A 17,938-nucleotide genomic window follows, 5' to 3' on the forward strand; every position below is an offset into this window, starting at 1 on the left:
ACAGGGAGGCCTGGCATGCTACGATTCATGGGGTCGCAAAGAGTTGGACACGACTGAGCGACTGAACTGAACTGATATTCGATGCAATACCTTGAGAGGGAAAGGTACATTCACTGAAGGCTTACTAAATGAATAAGTGAGTTGAAATCAAAGCCACAGGCCCCATCACAAAGTTGAGCAGCCTAAGAGGACCAAGATACGATAAATCAGTTCCTCTGAACCCTTTCCTGGCTATAGAATCCCACATACAGTGTGCACCTTCTATTCTTATGGTGGCCAACCAGCAAGGCCTCTTCTTAAAACACACAATCAAAATCTAATCTGAGAATATAACTGTCCCAATTACGCACATTACCAAGGGACCTAAGCCTTTCTTCACAGATCAAACAGTCCCTTAAAAATATATGGCCATATACAATGGTATACTACTCAGCGTAACAAGGAATGAGTTTCTGCTAGTTGTAATATACATGAACTTGGAGGGAATTATGTTAAGTGAAGCTAAGTCCAACAAAGAAAAACACATACTGTATGACATCGTTTATATGTGGAACCTAAAAAAAAACTAGTGAATGTAACAAAACAGAAATAGACTCAACAGATACACAGAACAATCTGATTGTTATCAGAGGTAAGAAAGAAGGGGAGAGGGGCAAGACAGGGCAAGGGGATGGAGAGGTACAAACTACTATGTGTAAAATAAGTTACAGGACATAGCTGATGTTTTTATTAATTATAGATGGAACACAACCTTTAAAAATTGTGTATCACTGCTAAGCAGCTAAAATAAAGTATTGTACACCAACTGTACCTCTGTTTTTTAGACAAGGGAAAAATTATGCTATTTTGCTTTAAATTAAATCATTAAATTATATTCTTACATATATTTTCTATAGATATTACATTATATTCTTACAGATCACTAAATTATACTCTTACATGACTGAGCACACACACATGAACTTACAAATATTATCTACAGATATTTTTACACTAAGGTTGCAGGTTTTTCCGCTTGTGGCTTTATGATCTGGGGTTCATCAAGGTGCTTCTTTCTGGCAACTATCTTCTCCAGAATATGTTATTGTTATTTAGTTGCTGAGTTGTGTCCGACTGGGCAACCCCATGGGCTGCAGCATGCCAGGCTCTTCTGTCCTCCACTATCTCCCAGAGTTTGCTCAAACATTTGCAGACATTTCTTGTTAACTCTATGTCAGAAGAGACAACCGGAGCATCTCTAAAATTTCTGTATGAAAAAGCTGAGGAGTAAGTTTCCCTGTGACTAAAGCTAGCTCTGCATTTGGACCCAAAAAAGATAACTGGCAATGGGGGCAGAGGGACAGGGGTGCTGGTTCTCTTAGATATCAAATATACGTACAGAAGACTTACTGGCGAGGCCACTTTGCTTCTTCCTGGGTGACACACACACCACAAAACTCTATATGTAAATATGATAGCACAGACATTTTCAAAACTTTTAAAAACTGCAAACTGTCAAATAACAAGATAGGCTGTGTGAGCCATCTTGGGTTATTAGTGCTATGACCTGTCCAGTCAGTTACCAAATAGTCTGAGAGAGCTGCCAAAATTTTCTACAGCAGCTCAGCATAAAGGCTGTGAAAAGCCACACACGAAAAAAAACAAAACAAAACCCCTTTTTAGAGACTCCTGGCCTAGGTACGGAAATGCAAGCTCGCCCCCTTGAGACAAGAGGAAGAAAACAGAACATAATCAAAGCATGGGGAGAATTCAAGATTTTAACAAGATTTTAACCAAAAACAGTCTAACACTGCCCTTAACAAAACCATGAAGAAACAAATAATAACACTGTTGCAAAAATAATTAAGAAGGAAAATTGAGCTAATTTAATGTTTGGCCATGTAGTGTTTTTTTTTTGTTTTTTTTTTTAAAGGGAGTGCTTCTGATTGGGGATTGTGTGTTAAATGAAGACTAGACTTTCCCAGTAACCTAATACTCAACATATGGGATTTTATAGTTGTGCTTGAATGTATTTCTTCTCGAGTGTTTGGCTGCTGGGCATCCTGACAAGACACTCTGGCTTGCTGAATTAACTCTTCCGTATGGCTAACAAGCTTTTGCAATGATCATTTGGAAAAGGAATTATTACAGAGATATCTCAATGAACAGACAATACCTCCCTGATTAACCTGGCCACATGCTGAAAAGATCGACAGAGGACACGGAGTGTGCTGGTCTGAAGCACCAGGGCAGGCGAGTAGGAGTCAGAACTCCTTCCTGGCCTCTGTGGAGCATTTTCTCAAGGTGAATGGTCCCAGAGGCTTTCTGTTCTGGGCTCAATATTCAGTCATCTCTACACAGCATTCTTTAGGAAATAAGCAGCAGGTCTGGAAAATCTTAGTTATTTATTCAGCAAAAGCAAACTCTCTGGACAAATACCATCTTGATGGTATTTACCTACAGGTGAACAAATTATAATAAGAACACAAGACTTCTTTTAAAGCAAATAAAAGTAGGTGCTAAAGTAGTCAAAGGAATTTCTCCGACTATCATTGAAAGCACGGGAGCATAACACAACGGTTTCAGAATCTTCATGTGTATATTCATCATTCAGGGCTGTTTGTTTAAAACACAAAAAATCAAAGTGAACTGAACTGCCCAGACGTATATCCTCAGGGTGAGTTTTCTGAAAACCACAGTGTCACAGAAACATTACCCAGATAGAAATGAGTCTAGCGGGCAGTTAACTAGCTGTGAAATGAGGCTAGTTGCTTAACTTTCCAGAAACCATTTTTTTCCTTCCTATTTCACATAATCTTTTAGGTTCATTCAAATTTCTAAAGATCTCAGAACTAAAACAAGCACCCTATCTCCCAACTTAAATTAATGCTTGCTGCTACTCCTAAAGCTTTCATAACAATGTTCTAGAAGCAGAAACTGCGGTTTGATTGCTTTAGGGGCCACTGTAAGTCACCAGTTACTTTAATGAGTAAAAAGGACACTGGAATATGAAGTTATGAAACTAATTAAGAATGTTAAGCTGTACTTATTACATGTCGCGCTCTAAGTACTTGATAGATATTAACTCACTGGGGGAAAAAAGGACAACAAAAGGTAATCTAGAATCTTGAAACCAGTGATGTATGGAAAAAGGGATAATGATGAATATTTAAGTGTAACTAGTATTAAAGCTTTGGCAATACTTAGTGACAAACCATGAATATAAAATGATGATAAAATGACTAATGGGAATAGACCATTCTGTGTATAAAGCTGGGCCTCTGGAATTGTGAACTATTTTTGATTCAGTAGGGAAGTATCTGTCAGTACCACTTATCACATGCTGAGAAACCTGAAGCATTTAACATGCATGTGCCTTCTCTGCAGATACACAAGTACTTTCTCGATACCGCCCGATTCCTTTATGCATCCTTTACTCCTTATGCACAACTATGTTCCCGGTTTTCAAGACAGTAGCAAAGCGTTAAGACACACAGATTTTTTCCTGTTTTACATTTGGAAGAGGTTGATTCAGAGAAACAATGAGTCAATGAAGCAATGACTGGTTTATTTCCAAGGGCAATACACAGACTGGGCATGTGTCTGAAAAACCAAATTAAATAATCCTAAATGAATGCCATTCCACCCTCGACTACAATCACAATCTCAGACTGCAAGGCCAGGCTCCAGAAGGTTAAGGCCAGAAGGCGAACAGACTAAGGAAGCCGAGCCCTGGAGATACCCAGTCAAAAGACACACTTAGGAGAGACATGAAACTCTCTGTTTCCTCTGTGCGGTTTAGTAACAAGCTCTCCCACAGGCTGAGACCATTCAGAAGAGAAAAAATTCTACTTGCTTTCTCTTTCTTTTCATCCACTGATGCACACATATTCTAAAGGCCAGGGGCCGAGAGATTACCACCACCCGTTTTTGTACAGCACATGGGGGAAAAAAAACACACCAAAGAGCAGCTTTTAACATTAATTTTTAATGATGAAAGAAAAAATTCAAAAAAGTATTTCATGATATGAAATCATTTCACAATATGACATGATTTTACAATATGAAATGATTTCACAATATGAAATTCAAATTTCAAAGAAAAGAAAAAAAATTTTTTTTAATAAATTCAAATTTCTATGAAGTTTTTATCAGAACAGTCAGTCAAATGATTGTTTACAGGAGCCTGTGGCTGCTTTCACATGCAACAGCAAAGGTGATTAGCTGTTACAGATACTGTACCTCCCACAAACTCTGAAGTATTTATTCTCTGTCCTTTACAAAAGTGTTCGCAAACTTCTCCAGGAAGAGAACATGCAGAGTTAGATGGGGAAAAAAAGGAGAAAATGCGACACAGGGAAAATGCAAAAATGTCTATGCTTCCTCCTTTTGATCCACAGCAAGGGAGGGCAGGTCAGAGGTCAGATTTCATGTCACTGTTAAGAACGCTGTGAACACCAGACCTGAAGATCCTCACAAACTAAAAATCCCATCAAAGTATGCTTTCTCTAACTAAATGGAGTGGAGGCAGACACAAAGCAAAGACATACCCCAGCAACAAGAGACAAATTACATGGTTCTCGAATCCTGAAGCTCCTTAGGATAAGCCCCCAGTAGGGAGCCTGGGGTAAGAGTTGGGGAGGAAGGCAACCCACTGGGTAGATTCTAGGGTAGAACCAAACGAGAAGCTCCCATTCTAGCATTCTAGCAGGCCCTGACCTTGAGCTAGCCAAGGGACTATTTGGGGGTCTACTTCTTCTGTCTGCAAAATGACGCCTCATGCCCAATCAGAGGAGTGTCCTCTCTCTCGGCTTCTAAAACTGGAGGGAAAATGAGAAGAGGAAAGGAGAAACTTGAAGTCAGTCAGACAGAGGCGAAATATCCCATGCCAGCCCTTATATCTGGAGTCTAAAAAGAAATGATACAAATGAACTTACTTACAAAACAGGAAGCTACTCACAGACTTGGAGAAGGCACTTAACAGTTATCAGGGGGAAGGACAGGAGGAAGGGAGAGTCAGGCAGTTCGGGATGGAGATGTACACACTGCTGCATTTAAAGTGGACACCCAACAAGGACCTGCTGCCTAGCACAGGGAACTCTGCTCAATGTTATGTGGCAGCCTGGATGGGAGGGGAGTTTGGAGGAGATGGATTCACATGGATGTATGGCTGAGTCTTTTCAATGGTCACCTGAAACTATCACAACAGTGTTTACCAGCTATACCCCCAATACAAAACAAACAAACAGAAACCCCAAACAAAACAGAGTTTTGCTTTCCCCTTTGTAATGGTTAAGATACAGTCAGCACAGAGCTATCCTCCTGAGAAAGCAAAGGGTCTGTGGCCAAGCCTCAGGCTGTACCCAGGACGCTAACCCCAGGACTTCATGTGGAGGGTGAAGAAACAGAGGTGTCTGAATTCAAGGATGTGAGTTTCTTCCTTCCCCTTTTCAGGGGCTTCTGGAAACAAAGACACATGTTACCCATGCAGGGCGTGTTCTCTCTTCTTTCCCCAGGGGCAAAAGCAACGTTTGTCTGAATAATGCCTGCTGCACAAGTAGCCGCCCAGGCATTAGTCATGAGTATTATCGGTAATAAGGGGTGGGTGAGAACGGCCAGCACCTCCCTACCACTGCACTCCAATAAAATGAAGCTTGTTTATCCCAGTCCACACACTTGAAACAGTTTGGAAGGGTACCGTTCTGTTTAGCAAACTGGGGTAATTCTATGAAAAATACTTAGCCCTCTGAAGAGCAAAAAAAACACACCCTCAAGTCTAGACAAGGATGGCTGGTTTTCTGATGGGCAATGTGACTTACTCCAATAACTTGATTTTCCAGCCAAAGATGTGTGGGGGTTTTTTTTGTTTCTTTTTGTTGCTTTTTTTAAAAAAACAATCATGGCATCTAAGCTTTAGAGCACTGTTCAAAAGTTTATAAGTTCTCTTGTTTTACAAGTTAATAGCTTCAAACAAGAACAATAATCAAGACTCTGAAAAATAAGTCATTTCTGAAAACTTACTGAATACTAAATATTGAATTACCACATGAGCCAACACAATAATTACTAAGCATATAAAAACATACGTCCATACAAACGGACAGTTTGTTAGCAGTTACTATTCACAACTATTCAGCCAAAAAGTAGAAACAATCCAAATATAGAAAAAAATATGGTACATCCATACAATGGGGTACTACTTGGTAATAAAAAGAAACTAAATACTGATCAATGTTACAGCATGGATGAACTTTGAAATAATACACTAAGTGAAAGAAATCAGTTACTGAAGGCCACATGTTCTGTAACTGCATTTGTATGAAGTTCTGGAAGAGGCAAATCCTTGGGGATGGAGAGGAGACTGGTAACTACTGACTGAGGTGGGGAGGGGTGAACTGCTAATGAATATGGGTTTCTTTCTGGTGTGATGCCCATGTTATAAAGTTAGACAGTGGAGACTGCTGTCCACTCTGTAAACATGTTAAAAAAAACTACTGCACTGCACACTTTACCTGAATGAGTGAACTGTATGGTTATGTGAATTATGTCTCAACAGAGTTGTTATGAAAATCTAATAAATCTTTTTTTTAATCATTAAAAATGACACACTTCCTATTTCAGTCAGTATTGGGTTTCAAATTAAAATATCATCTTCGCTATCAGTTTCTATATAAAGAAAGAAGAGTCAGGTTTAAGAAGTGTCAATAGATCCCTTTTTGTGGTAATTCCCATCTTGAGACATGTTAAACCTCATGACAAATTGGAAAGTCTTGTGCTCACAGGGAAAAAAAACCTTTTTCATTACAATCTCCAAGGGATCCCTGCAGGGATCTAAAACATCCATTCTAAAACGATGCTGTGTAAAAGCTTCACCGCACCATGTCCACGTTTGTATATTAGGCAACAAGGGAGAAGGGGAAAAACCCTACTGTGAATTTAAAAAATCCCCCAGATAACGCCACAGAGCAGACACGCAGAGCAGGCTAAACACATTTTGTGTTCGGACAGACTCACCGCCTGGGTCTTCGGGCCTTGTTTCACCTCCGGCGTAGAAGTTCTGTTTCCCAGAGCCGCCTCTTCAGAAACTGAACTCTCCCGGGTATTACTCAGAAAATCCACTTCATCTTCAGCTTTCGTGTCGGGCATTTCTAGGGAGAGCAAGGTGGTTACAAAGTGCATTTGAAAAATTGATTCCCTGGCCTTTCTATTTACGTAACTTGCTCCAAATTTCATGCATTTTGTTTGCTTTTGCCCTTTTTTTTTTTGTTGCATTAAACAGCAAGTATTGTTTGGGAGCTGGTGTCATTTCTGGCCCTTTGCTGAGCCCTGATCACAGGGTTGTATGGTTTTCTCCAGCCTCTGTGTGGGTTTGTAGCTAAGGAAAGATCTTGTTCAATGCCTACTGAACTTCCATTTTCACTGTTTACTTTTCATGATGATTCTATGAGTGTGCTGCTTGCTTGCACATGGAGCAAAAAACTTACAAGCTTAAAGGGAACCAGTTAACAGCTACAGCCAGTACTCAGTCCATCTTATTATCACAGAGGCAAGACATACTTGCACACGACAAGAAGAAAAGAGCCGCTGAGAATGAGATAAAGCCTTTGGGAAGAGTCTTTTAAAAATATACTACACACACTCATCCACCTAAAGTATCCTGAACAAATTAGAATTTAACTTTTATTTCTTTCCAAACCAAAACACACCAGCAGGATCTCTTCTTAAGGAAAAATTTCTCATGTTTTCTTTAGACTCATGCTCAACAGACTAAAGAGGAGCGGTTTTGTTACCTGACCACCATATGGTCAAGCTAATACAGGAAGGAAGAGATAAAATGATGCCTGAGACAAATTTAGGCTTTGACACTTTTTTTTAAAGGGGACTCTGATGGCTGAACAGTCAAAATTCATGTTGATAATCCAAATACAAATAGAACTATTATTTCGATTTCATTTTGAAAATTTTCTATGATTATTAATTTAGTGACACGACTACTCTGGCAGAGAAAAATGCTCCCTACAACAGAGGGCACAGAGGTTTCTTTCACCAAAGAATAAATTTTACAGTATAGTATATACTTATTATATGATAATCTAAGTATATTAAGACTATATTCTAGGGGTGGGAGGTGGGAGAGAGGCTCAAGATGTAGGGGACATGTATACTCACGGTCGATTCAAATGGCAGAAACCAACATAATATTGCAATTATCCTCCAATTAAAAATAAATCTAAAAAAAGCACACTGTGACATGTGTAAAGCTCTACTTTAGATTTAGGAAAGCTACATTACTATAAATGAATACTTCTTTGCCTTTATTTTTAATTACATGATTTTACTAGCAATTAAAAAAAAAAAGGGCAAACGTTTTGTTGTCCAAAGAACGAAAATCTGTCTTCCATAATATGTGATTAAAATTAAAAAAGAAAAATCTGACTAAACAATCCCCTTAAATATTCCTTGATTAAAACATTTCTGAGTGAGTAGACAAGTTTTTTTTTTTTTGGTGGGGGTCAGGGGACAGGTGTTGATTTTTATTTCATTTATTTGGAGATATGATTTCTCATAAATCCTTACTATCCTGATGATAATATCCATCACCTGAAAATATGTATCTTGGCAAGCAGCAACCAGTCACAGCAGTAAATAGAGATTACTGGGACTTGCAGGGTGCTGGCAGCCCCCACAGGACCGGCCTGGCTCCGTCATACAATACTAACTTTCCAAAGCACTGCAGGCAATGCTCTTGATTATGTATCAGGCCCCATCCCCTCATTCGAATTGAAGGTATGTGATTCGCTCTTCCTGATTTCTATTTGGCTCTGCCGACGGCACTATATGATAAAAACAGAGGCCAACGCTATGTGGGTCCTTCCAAACCAGCAGTTACACTGATGTCTGCCCACTTACAAAGCAGTAGGGTTAAATTCATAAGTGGAATGTAAAGTTCCTAGAAAATACCTTTTGGTCTGAGATCACACTTGGGTGCTTTTTCTCTGGGGCAACGTGACCAGGGACTTTCCCCAGTCCTGGCTATTTTCTGAAAAAAGCACCCATTGCTTCATCACCGGTTACTTCTCGCTGTCCTTGGAGGCCGTGAGCATGGAGCCCACATGACTCCTCGGGGCATCAGGAGTAACTCTCCCACACATACCCACCAACTCCAAAACCACAGACGCTGTTAAAACTTGATTTCTGTCTCATTTCCCTTCCTACAGCCTTAAAATCTTAAACATAATTCCTTGGCATCCTTAATATATTTGTGTACTACTAAAAATCAAAGTCTGAAACTCTTTTTGGTATCTACCTTTTCTCATAAGGTACTCTGGACACAAACCTTACTTAGTCTGTACTTACTTGGGTTAAATTCTGACTACTGAGCCGGAAAGAGAAATAATTCCAGCCCATGTGGCCAAAGACGCAGCACCCAAGTGAAACGAACACAGCCGGGCATCGGCTTACAGCCACTCCCATTCTTCCAAAATGTCACCCTGCCAGGGCCCCCAAAATAGACCTGTTGTTGTGCCTTATTTTAAAAATTAGAGACCTTCTTATTTAAATCCTGAGACTGACAGTGACAGAAATTTGTTCATGGCTAACAATCCAAGATATTAAGAAAACAAAAAGCCTGAAGCCACCAAAACTACTACTTTGGGTTTCTTAAATCCCTCAACTGGAAAAACAGATGATAAACAGTTAAAAACCCTTTATCAGGAAAAATGGCCACTGTGTTTAAACGGCTCTTTTTCCAAAGCAACTTCTTTCCTTCTGTTCGTTCATTTCTCTTCCTGCCCCACCCCCGCAACTCTTAACACATAACTACAGTAAAGCAGTTTTTCAAAAATTAGAAGGAAATGCAGAAACAATCAGATGATAAAAACAAAACAGGCTTCTTACCTATGAGAGTCTGGGGACAAGCATGGAGATAGATCCTCTGTCTATCTCTGGTAACAGGTGGTGGTCTCAGAGTGTGAGCTCAACTGACCTTGAACGATGTCAGGAGTCAAGACCCAGTCTGACTTCAGTTTAAGCCTCAGCCTCAACCCCCAGTAAGAAGTTCTATTCGGCTGGTCTCTTTCCACCGAGCACCAGAGGCTTCTCTTTGCTCTCTCTGGACATGGTTACCCGCAGATGGAACCGGGCTGCTGCCGTGTGAGCAATCTGCTTGCTGCAGCTGCTTCACCGAGATAAGCAGATACAACGTCTGCCCTGTGACAGTGGTGCGGCAGACCAGGCTCGGGCGGAAATCCTGTATCCTAGGCCCTGCGCTGCGCGGGGTCCCCAGTTCCCAGACGGCTGGCTGCCCAAGAGCCACCGGCAATGGAACAGGAGGCCTGCTCCTCGGGCAGGAAAAGTAGGGCGTTCCCTTCCCCCCAGGCTCCACCAATGACCTAATGCCACCATGTGGGATGCTGGGCCATCGGCTGAGAAAGACACTGCCAGCGGTTCTGAAACCACCCTGAGTCTAGATGTGCTCAGGACACAGACTAGGCTGGTGGGCAAAGAAAGGGAGTTTCAGGTTTAGAAATAAAACAGACCTTGTTGGCACTGTGTGTCACGGTTCTCGAGAAAAAGGACTAAGACACGTGACTCAAAACATCTGCTCCATCCCTTTATCATTTTGGAGCACCTGGGATCTCAGTACTGTTTTCCAGGTTAGGAAAGTTGCAGCTGCTCCAGTGGGAGAGAGAGCATTTATAGGTTCTGAGCTATCAAGCCGGGGCTCTGGAATACAGGAAGCAAAATCTGTTCCAGTCTGACATGACGTGTCTCTCCGGATGGTGTTGACTGGTAGCCTGGCAACCGACCCAGTGAACACACGGCCTCTGAACAGCAGCGACACTTGTGTTTTTACCAGCACATCCCAGAGACTCTGAAGGGAATCTATCCCTCAGACGGTTGCTTTGTACTCTGTGTGGCTTACCTGTCTCTGGTGCAGGTCCTTGGACAGGCAGAACCATCTCTGGCTCCTCGCTTCCAGCAAAGCACTGCTCAAGGCTCCCAGAGGCTTCTCCGCCACCACTGCCCACCGGCGGGGTCTCCGCAGGCTGCAGGGCGCTCGTCTCCCCGGCGGAAGCACGTGCTGTGGGCTCTGTCCCTGGGCCCGCCTCGGGAGGCCTGGGCGGTGACCTGTGCCCGAGGGCCCCCCCTGTCATCAGCGCTCCGGAGGCCTTGACTTGCTCTATGACAGAATCCACGATGCGGCTGGCAGCCTCCTCGATGGAGTCGGCACCCTCGGGCCGATGCAGGGCTTTGGTGGAGACGGTACAGGGCAGAGCGGGGGCACCCCTTGCCTCACCCGAGGGCCCCATCTCTGGGGGGCGCTCTCCACCTACAGGCTGCAGCGGGTCGTGATGCGTCTTACTGTCGCCCTGGGCCTCCTGCGGGCCAATGGAGCCACAGTCTGCTCCCTCCAGCTTCTTCTCCCCACCCGGAGGCGCCACCAGCTCTGGGGGCGCGGTGCCCTGGGGGTTAGTCACACCTGTGGCTGGTGAAGCTCCGGGCAAACCCAGGATCATATTCTCCTCTTGGCAGGACAAGGTGTCTGGGGCGTTGTGAGATATATCCTTTGTCCCAGCCCCGAGGGCTTCTTGTAGACCATGAACCCGGGCACCGTCCAGCACTGCATCTCCACTCACCTCACAGCCGGCGCTCTTCCCCGGAGATGGGGTGTTTTCCACCTCAACATCTGGAACTGAAGAAGCTGGACTGCAGTTCGGCGCCTTGGGCCCACCTGCTAACAGATCTGGCGCCGGCGCTGAGCTGCTCGGCTCTGCACCTGGGGCGTCCTGGCTGGAGTCAGCAGCCAGACCGGCTCCTGGTGGCACCAGGCTCTGTGTGGCCCCACCTCCCGTCGGCCGGGAGGCTGCTGGGGCCACTTCCTTGTTGGGTTTAGTTTTTGCATGAAGACGGGCCAAGGGTGTGCCCGGGGAGCTGCCGGGCTGCGGCGCTCTGTCCTCTGCACAGGCCACTGCGCCGGGCTCTTCAGGGACCCCCGGGGCCTCTGGCGCAGGAGGCGGTGGTCTGCACTCTCCCCGCGATGCTCCTGAGCAGAGAGGGCCGTCCCCAGTGGCGGGACAGGTCCTGGCTTTACCCTCGCCTCCTGGGCCCTCAGGAACCACCTGAGTTTTTCCTCCTTCAGTCGCAGCGGCCTGACCCCCAGGAAGCAGGGCAGAGGCAGTGGTCCCCTCGACGGCCGGGGCTTCGGGGGCCGCTGAGAGGGAGGGGCGCTCCTGCTCCCCAGCGAGTCCTCCGGGGCCGGCGTTCCCCATGCCGGGCGGCGAGTCTAGGGCCGCGGGGGGTGGGCCCAGGGCCGCCGCGCCGCCTTCTGGAGGCTGCTCCTCTGGACGTCTTGCGTCTCCGTCAGGCCCATCTCCACCATCTGTGTGTGGTTGGAGGGCTGCTCTTCCCTTTTCACTCTGGGAGGGGACGAGCGAGAGTGCGTCATCTTTGGTTACTGATTCACTGCCGGGACTGCCTGCCAGGGAGAGAGTCCCGCCTGGTGTCACAGCCGGGCCTGACGCCCCTTCTTTCTCAGCCTTGGGGGGAGCGGCCTGCGGGTGTGGAACCACCTCAGCTGGATCTGCTGACGATGTCTCCACTTTCAGAGCTTCTCCTTGGCTTTCTTTATCTGAAACTTGGAGAGAAGCCTCCACACGTTCTGGGGTGTCCGGGGTGATCTGGGTGGAGCTGGCCTGTGGGCCGCTCGGGCAGCGGGCAGTGGGCAGGGGCCGTGTGCCGAGCCGTCCTGGGGTCGTGCTCTCAGCCTGGGGGGCTGTGTCGTCACGGTGTTCTGCAGGCGACACACCACTAGACGTCCCTCTGCTTGGCTGACACTCAGGGGCTGTGCAAAGTTTATCACCCCCAGCTGCGGAGCAGATGGGTGACTCGCTGTTTTGGCTGTGACCACCAGATGACTCCACTTCTGATTTCGGGTTAGGCGTCATATCTTTGTGCGGCCCGGGCAAGGTTAAATCAGAGGGCGACCCTGGCGCACACACGCTGGCCAAGGGAGTGTTGGGTTGGAGCCCTTCTGAAACCTCGTCACCTGCAGCAGCTGGAACTAACTGAAGATTCTGGGCTCCTGGAGTGTGAGCACTCTCTTCACAGCTTTTAGAAGTTTCGGTTTCTGCAGTTTGGTCAATGACAGCTTTGCCATTACTAATGGCAAGTATCGATTCTGCAGGTTTGTTAGCATCCAGGGGACTGGCAGCCAAGACACTGTCTGGAAGGCTGGCTCCATCCACAGGCTCGTCTGCGGCTTTTCCGTCAGAGGCTCCAGCCGTGCTGATACTGGAGTCCTCAAATCGTTTCTTCATACTCTCTTCCACTTCAAGCATGTTCCCCCTGATGGCGGCATCAGGGTGCATGAGACCATGTTCCCCTTCTCCTGCAGCCTCGGGGGCGCTGGCACCTGCTGGCGAAGCGACCACCAGCTTGCCTCCAGAGCAGACCTGGGCCACGCCCCCCTGCAGGACGCTGCCTGGGGACGCCAGGTCGGTGGCCCCTGCCAAAAACGTAGTTTCGTCGTCTCTGACTCCACAGGACGGAAGGCCTTCCGGGCCCTCTCCTCTGCCATCAGGCAGGCTCTGAACGCAGCTGTCGGGAGCAGACGCCGCTCCAGGGTCTGTGGCAGGTGCTGGCCCCACCTCACATCCTGTTCTCGCCACGCCCGTGCTCCTCGTCCTGCAGGAAGGGTCTGTGTCCTCCTCCGTGGCCACACCTGGCAAATCGCAGGAGCCCTCAGTCTGCCCCACGGTGCTCCCCCGGCAGCGCTGACAGCTCTCGGCAGCTCCAGGAGAGGCAAGCTGCAGGCTGGCTGTGGGCTCGGACGCGCAGGGAAGAAAGTGACCATCTGCATCCTGGTCATGGGGGGCACCTGAAGGGTCCTGTGCTGTCACCGCTGAGGGTGTGAGACTGTCCATCTGCTTGAGGTTTGTTTTCTAGGAGGAAATAGAAGATGTTTTTAAAAAAAATTGACCATGAGAAAAGACATCACTGACATCTGTAAGCGAAAATTCTGTGGGAGAGAGGTCATTAGCATGCTAGCCCTTCTAAGGTCACGGGCTGAGCCAACCTAAGTAAGTGCCAATGATGCACCCTTGGGCCTGAGCTGTGTCTGACAGCTGCAGTTGCTAGAAAGATAAAGATGCCAAGAAAATACAATATGGCTATTTTCTATATTATCGACTTATTTTAGAAAGGAGATTAAAACTGAGCCTCAAAAACCTTCTTTTTATAGGGGTTTTAGAGGGGCAGAGGCAGCTTCCATCCTGCCTCGTATATATAAGTGAAAACAAATCCTGACCAGTCTGGTAAACTCTCTTCAATCACAAGCAGCAGACACATGCTCCCATGCCCTGAATTCTTACCTAGGAGTTACATAGCATCCTTCAATCTCCAAAACAGGCTCTGTTCAATCTAGGTTAACTATTTTAGTTATGGGGCTATAATAATTTCAGAAGAGTGGCATGATTCAATCCTTTCCTTGACTGATGAAAAGAGTTCCTCTGTTCCTCTACTACTGAATATTAAACAAACAACATATCAAACGAGCGATAGAGAATTCTTTGTTATTCTCAGGTGGTACCGTCTTTGAGGATATTTTATAGGTCATCTCAGAAACAGGTCTTTGCAACTTGAGAAACAGACGTGACCAACTATATGGGGATGGTTAGAACGATCGCGGTAATAACCTGGTGGAGGGTGCTATGCTGTCATATATTCCAAATGTTAACAGTGAAGACCACAGTGAAATCAGAAAAAGGTATTTATAATGTTTTAGAAAATGAAACAGTTAATCTAAAGTTAAAATTATGTAAAAACCACAAGCACATGTTAGACAAAGCTTAGCGAAAAAATGGAGAGAAATAAAATACATCTGATCATTAAGAGTGGGTCTACCTCTGTATCAAAGTTTCAGGAACCCTTATAATGACACTGTTTTTTTTAATCACATGGTTTTCTTTCCTTATTTATTTTTCGGCCACACTGCACAGCCTGCGGGACTCCCAGCTTCCTGATCACAGACTGAAGCCGGGCCACAGCCGAGAAAGCCTGAAATCCTGACCACCAAGCAACCAGAGAACTCGCAGAACTGTTTTTTGAAACACCTGGCTCACTCTTCACTCATCATCCTCTCTGTTACAATAATCTCGTGCACACACCGTGTGCCGCCGCCTCACTCCTGCACCCATTCGGCCCCTGTGCCTCCAGCCCTCGACCACCAGCCTACTCCTGTCTGCATGCTGGGTCTCATGTGAAAGGTCACATGTGGAAGTGTAAAACACGTCAAGCTCACTCAGGTCCTTCTAATGAGACAATACGAGAATAACAGATTTTCACTGAACTCTGCAGTGCTATGCTTCTTTAAGAGAACTCAAAATCGGTTGCTTCCTTCCTCCTGAGATGGTGACCAACTCCAAAGAATTATGAAAACGGGTCACTGAATTTAACAAAGGGTGAACATGACAGAACGGGGATTTGGAGGAAAAAAGTAGTATGGCTTGAAAATGCTCCTAACACATGCATCTTCTCATCGTTAGATGCTTCTCATTGTTAGATGCTCCTAACGCATGCACCTTCTCATAGTTTTAATTTCTCATGGTTTCCAGGAAACTATTCCCACATCTTGTGGGTAGCTTTGGCATCTGCAAACTGCTGTTTCTGAATGGACTACCATTCACCCAGTAAGAAGAGGTCTAAAGAAAACCTGACTTTTCAGCCATCTCCAGAGGAAAATAAAATGACACCTAGTTTGGAATAAACACAACCCGGAGAGGCAGAGGCGACTGCGTCTACAGCCCTGCTATGAAGTGTTCTGGCCCGCCGGTCTCTGAAATAAGGTCTGCTCCCAGGGAAGACTCTGGCAGTGAGCTGACCCCAGATGACCTTAAATGAAATTACTGCCAAGAGTTTTCCAAATCAAATCAACTCTGAAATAAAATGGGTGGAAAAATTATCTAAACTTAGCCTTTTAGATGTTACGGCCAAGAGAGATGTATCCACATGACGTGTATATTATCCATAATAAATGCCACCAGGGAGTCTGTAATGTTTTTATGTCTGGCAACAACTTTATCTTGCAGGCTTGAGTGGATTATAAAAATCTTTATTTTTTTTCTAGTGATCTTTTTACCGCACAACTATCAATTTAAATATAGCAACATGGTCATCACTCATTGAAAGAGTTGAGGAAAGACTGTTTCTTAGTAAATTTGGTTCCTGTTCTTTAGCAACAATCTCAGAAACAGTTTAGCTCATTTTGTTTTATAAAGTTAAACCAACAAATTTATAGTGTTAAACAAATTTCCTTTTAAGCCAGAAAATTTTAGCTCTAGTTGTTGCATAGTTCTCTGTCAGCAATGTATACGTGTATCTTTCATTATTTTAAAGGCCTGGCAAAAACCAATGAAGAATTTTCCCAGTCTCCTCTTATTACTACCCCAGTGCTAAGCTCTATCTCTATAAGTGCTGACATCGAACACAGCTAAAACCGCTCTACAGGTTTCACAATCTCTGAGGGAAGCACGGCTATGTTCTAATTATGGCAAAGCTCACTAGGGGAAGGGGTGAGGGTACGAAAGACTGAAAATGGAAATTTTCTTCCTTACCATTAGCTGCTGTTGAATGTTCATAAGTTTAAAAATATGTCCAGTGCAACTGTCTCCAGGAAGTGGGGGCTCCTGGTGTGGCTCCGACTCGGAGGTTAGCATATAGACGTCCAACTCTCGGTGATGCCTCACAGAACAGTCTCCGTAAGGGATTTCATAGGACAAACTGCTCCAGGAGTCTGGTTCTCCAGCATCCTCCCTGGAAAGAAGCGAACGCTGGTTAAGGTACACGTAATGCATGTGTGTGCTCAGTGGCGTCTGAGTCTTTGCAACCCCGTGGACTGCAGCCTGCCAGGCTCCTCTGTCCATGGGATTCGCCAGGCAAGAACACTGGAGTGGGTTGCCCTTTTCTTCTCCAGGGGATCTTCTTGACCCAGGGATTGAACTCGCATCTCTTAGGTCTCCTGCACTGGCAGGCAGGTTCTTCACTATTAGCACCACGTGGCAAATTCCAATACATATGTATATTCTCTATATAATACATGTGAATACACTGTAATATATGTTAATATATAAAAACATAGTAATATAATATACATATATAGTCAGCCTCTCAGGCATAGGTTAAATTCTCTAACTCTTATGTAAAATTTCTAACCTCACTGCTCTTTGAGTCTCTGCTCCAGGAAGTTGGTTTGCACAGTTCCCAGGTAACTTGGACATGTAACTTCACAAGAGGTCACAAATGGGCTAAATGGAAACTGCAGGATTCCTTCCTAAGGATGTTCTTTGATCAAGATAAAGAGAAGACTGGGATCCTAAGAGAGTTAATATTATGCTCACAAACAATGAGGAGATGTAAGGAGAATGCTTTTGCTCTGGTTTCCAAAAAAAGAAAAAAGAAAAAAAGCAAGTTTTCCAAAGCGTTTGTCTTAAAATGGGTTACAGCATATGCTTATTGCAGCCAATTTTACTGAGAAGGGAAGAAATTAATCACTCCAATCTATGCAAGGTCAGTCCAATTTTTGTTAAAAACAAGTGGGGGTGTATCCTCAAAATTCTCAAAGTCAAAACTATATAGAGAAAAATACTATAATGTCTTATCATACTATACTTGTCAATGTAATTATAAAATCCTAGTTTGAATCAAGCGCTTGGTCCCAATACCTTAAATTATAACTTTTTAAATTTAAAAGATGACCAACTCAGCTCAACTCACATCATTGCAGATACACCTCACATTCAAATAAAGTAGAAAAAGGCATAGGTAAGAAAAAAAGCATTTCTGAGACAGACCTCAAAACATGAAATCTCTTTACATGGTTCCAATAAACCAGCATGTTGACAAAGTGTCCCTGAGATTCTGGAAGAAGGCAGAAAGTGGTGTTGGGGATCACTATCACGTT

At 44.7% G+C, this 17,938-nt stretch overlaps 1 protein-coding gene across 12 annotated transcripts in view; it reads right to left on the reverse strand.

The window, feature by feature from the left end:
* AKAP13 (A-kinase anchoring protein 13) overlaps window positions 1-17,938 on the reverse strand; it is a 312,448-nt gene that overhangs the window by 130,653 nt on the left and 163,857 nt on the right. For all 12 annotated transcript variants that reach the window (XM_043489653.1, XM_043489650.1, XM_043489649.1 and 9 more), the window contains 3 exons: window positions 16,593-16,791; window positions 10,904-13,922; window positions 6,994-7,127 (listed from right to left, as the gene is read on the reverse strand). In XM_043489653.1, coding sequence (XP_043345588.1) covers window positions 6,994-7,127; window positions 10,904-13,922; window positions 16,593-16,791 — 3,352 coding nt within the window. The remainder of the gene's footprint in view (window positions 1-6,993; window positions 7,128-10,903; window positions 13,923-16,592; window positions 16,792-17,938) is intronic.

Source organism: Cervus canadensis, chromosome 17 (genome assembly GCF_019320065.1).
Source record: "Cervus canadensis isolate Bull #8, Minnesota chromosome 17, ASM1932006v1, whole genome shotgun sequence".
Classification (NCBI taxonomy): Eukaryota; Metazoa; Chordata; class Mammalia; order Artiodactyla; family Cervidae; genus Cervus; species Cervus canadensis.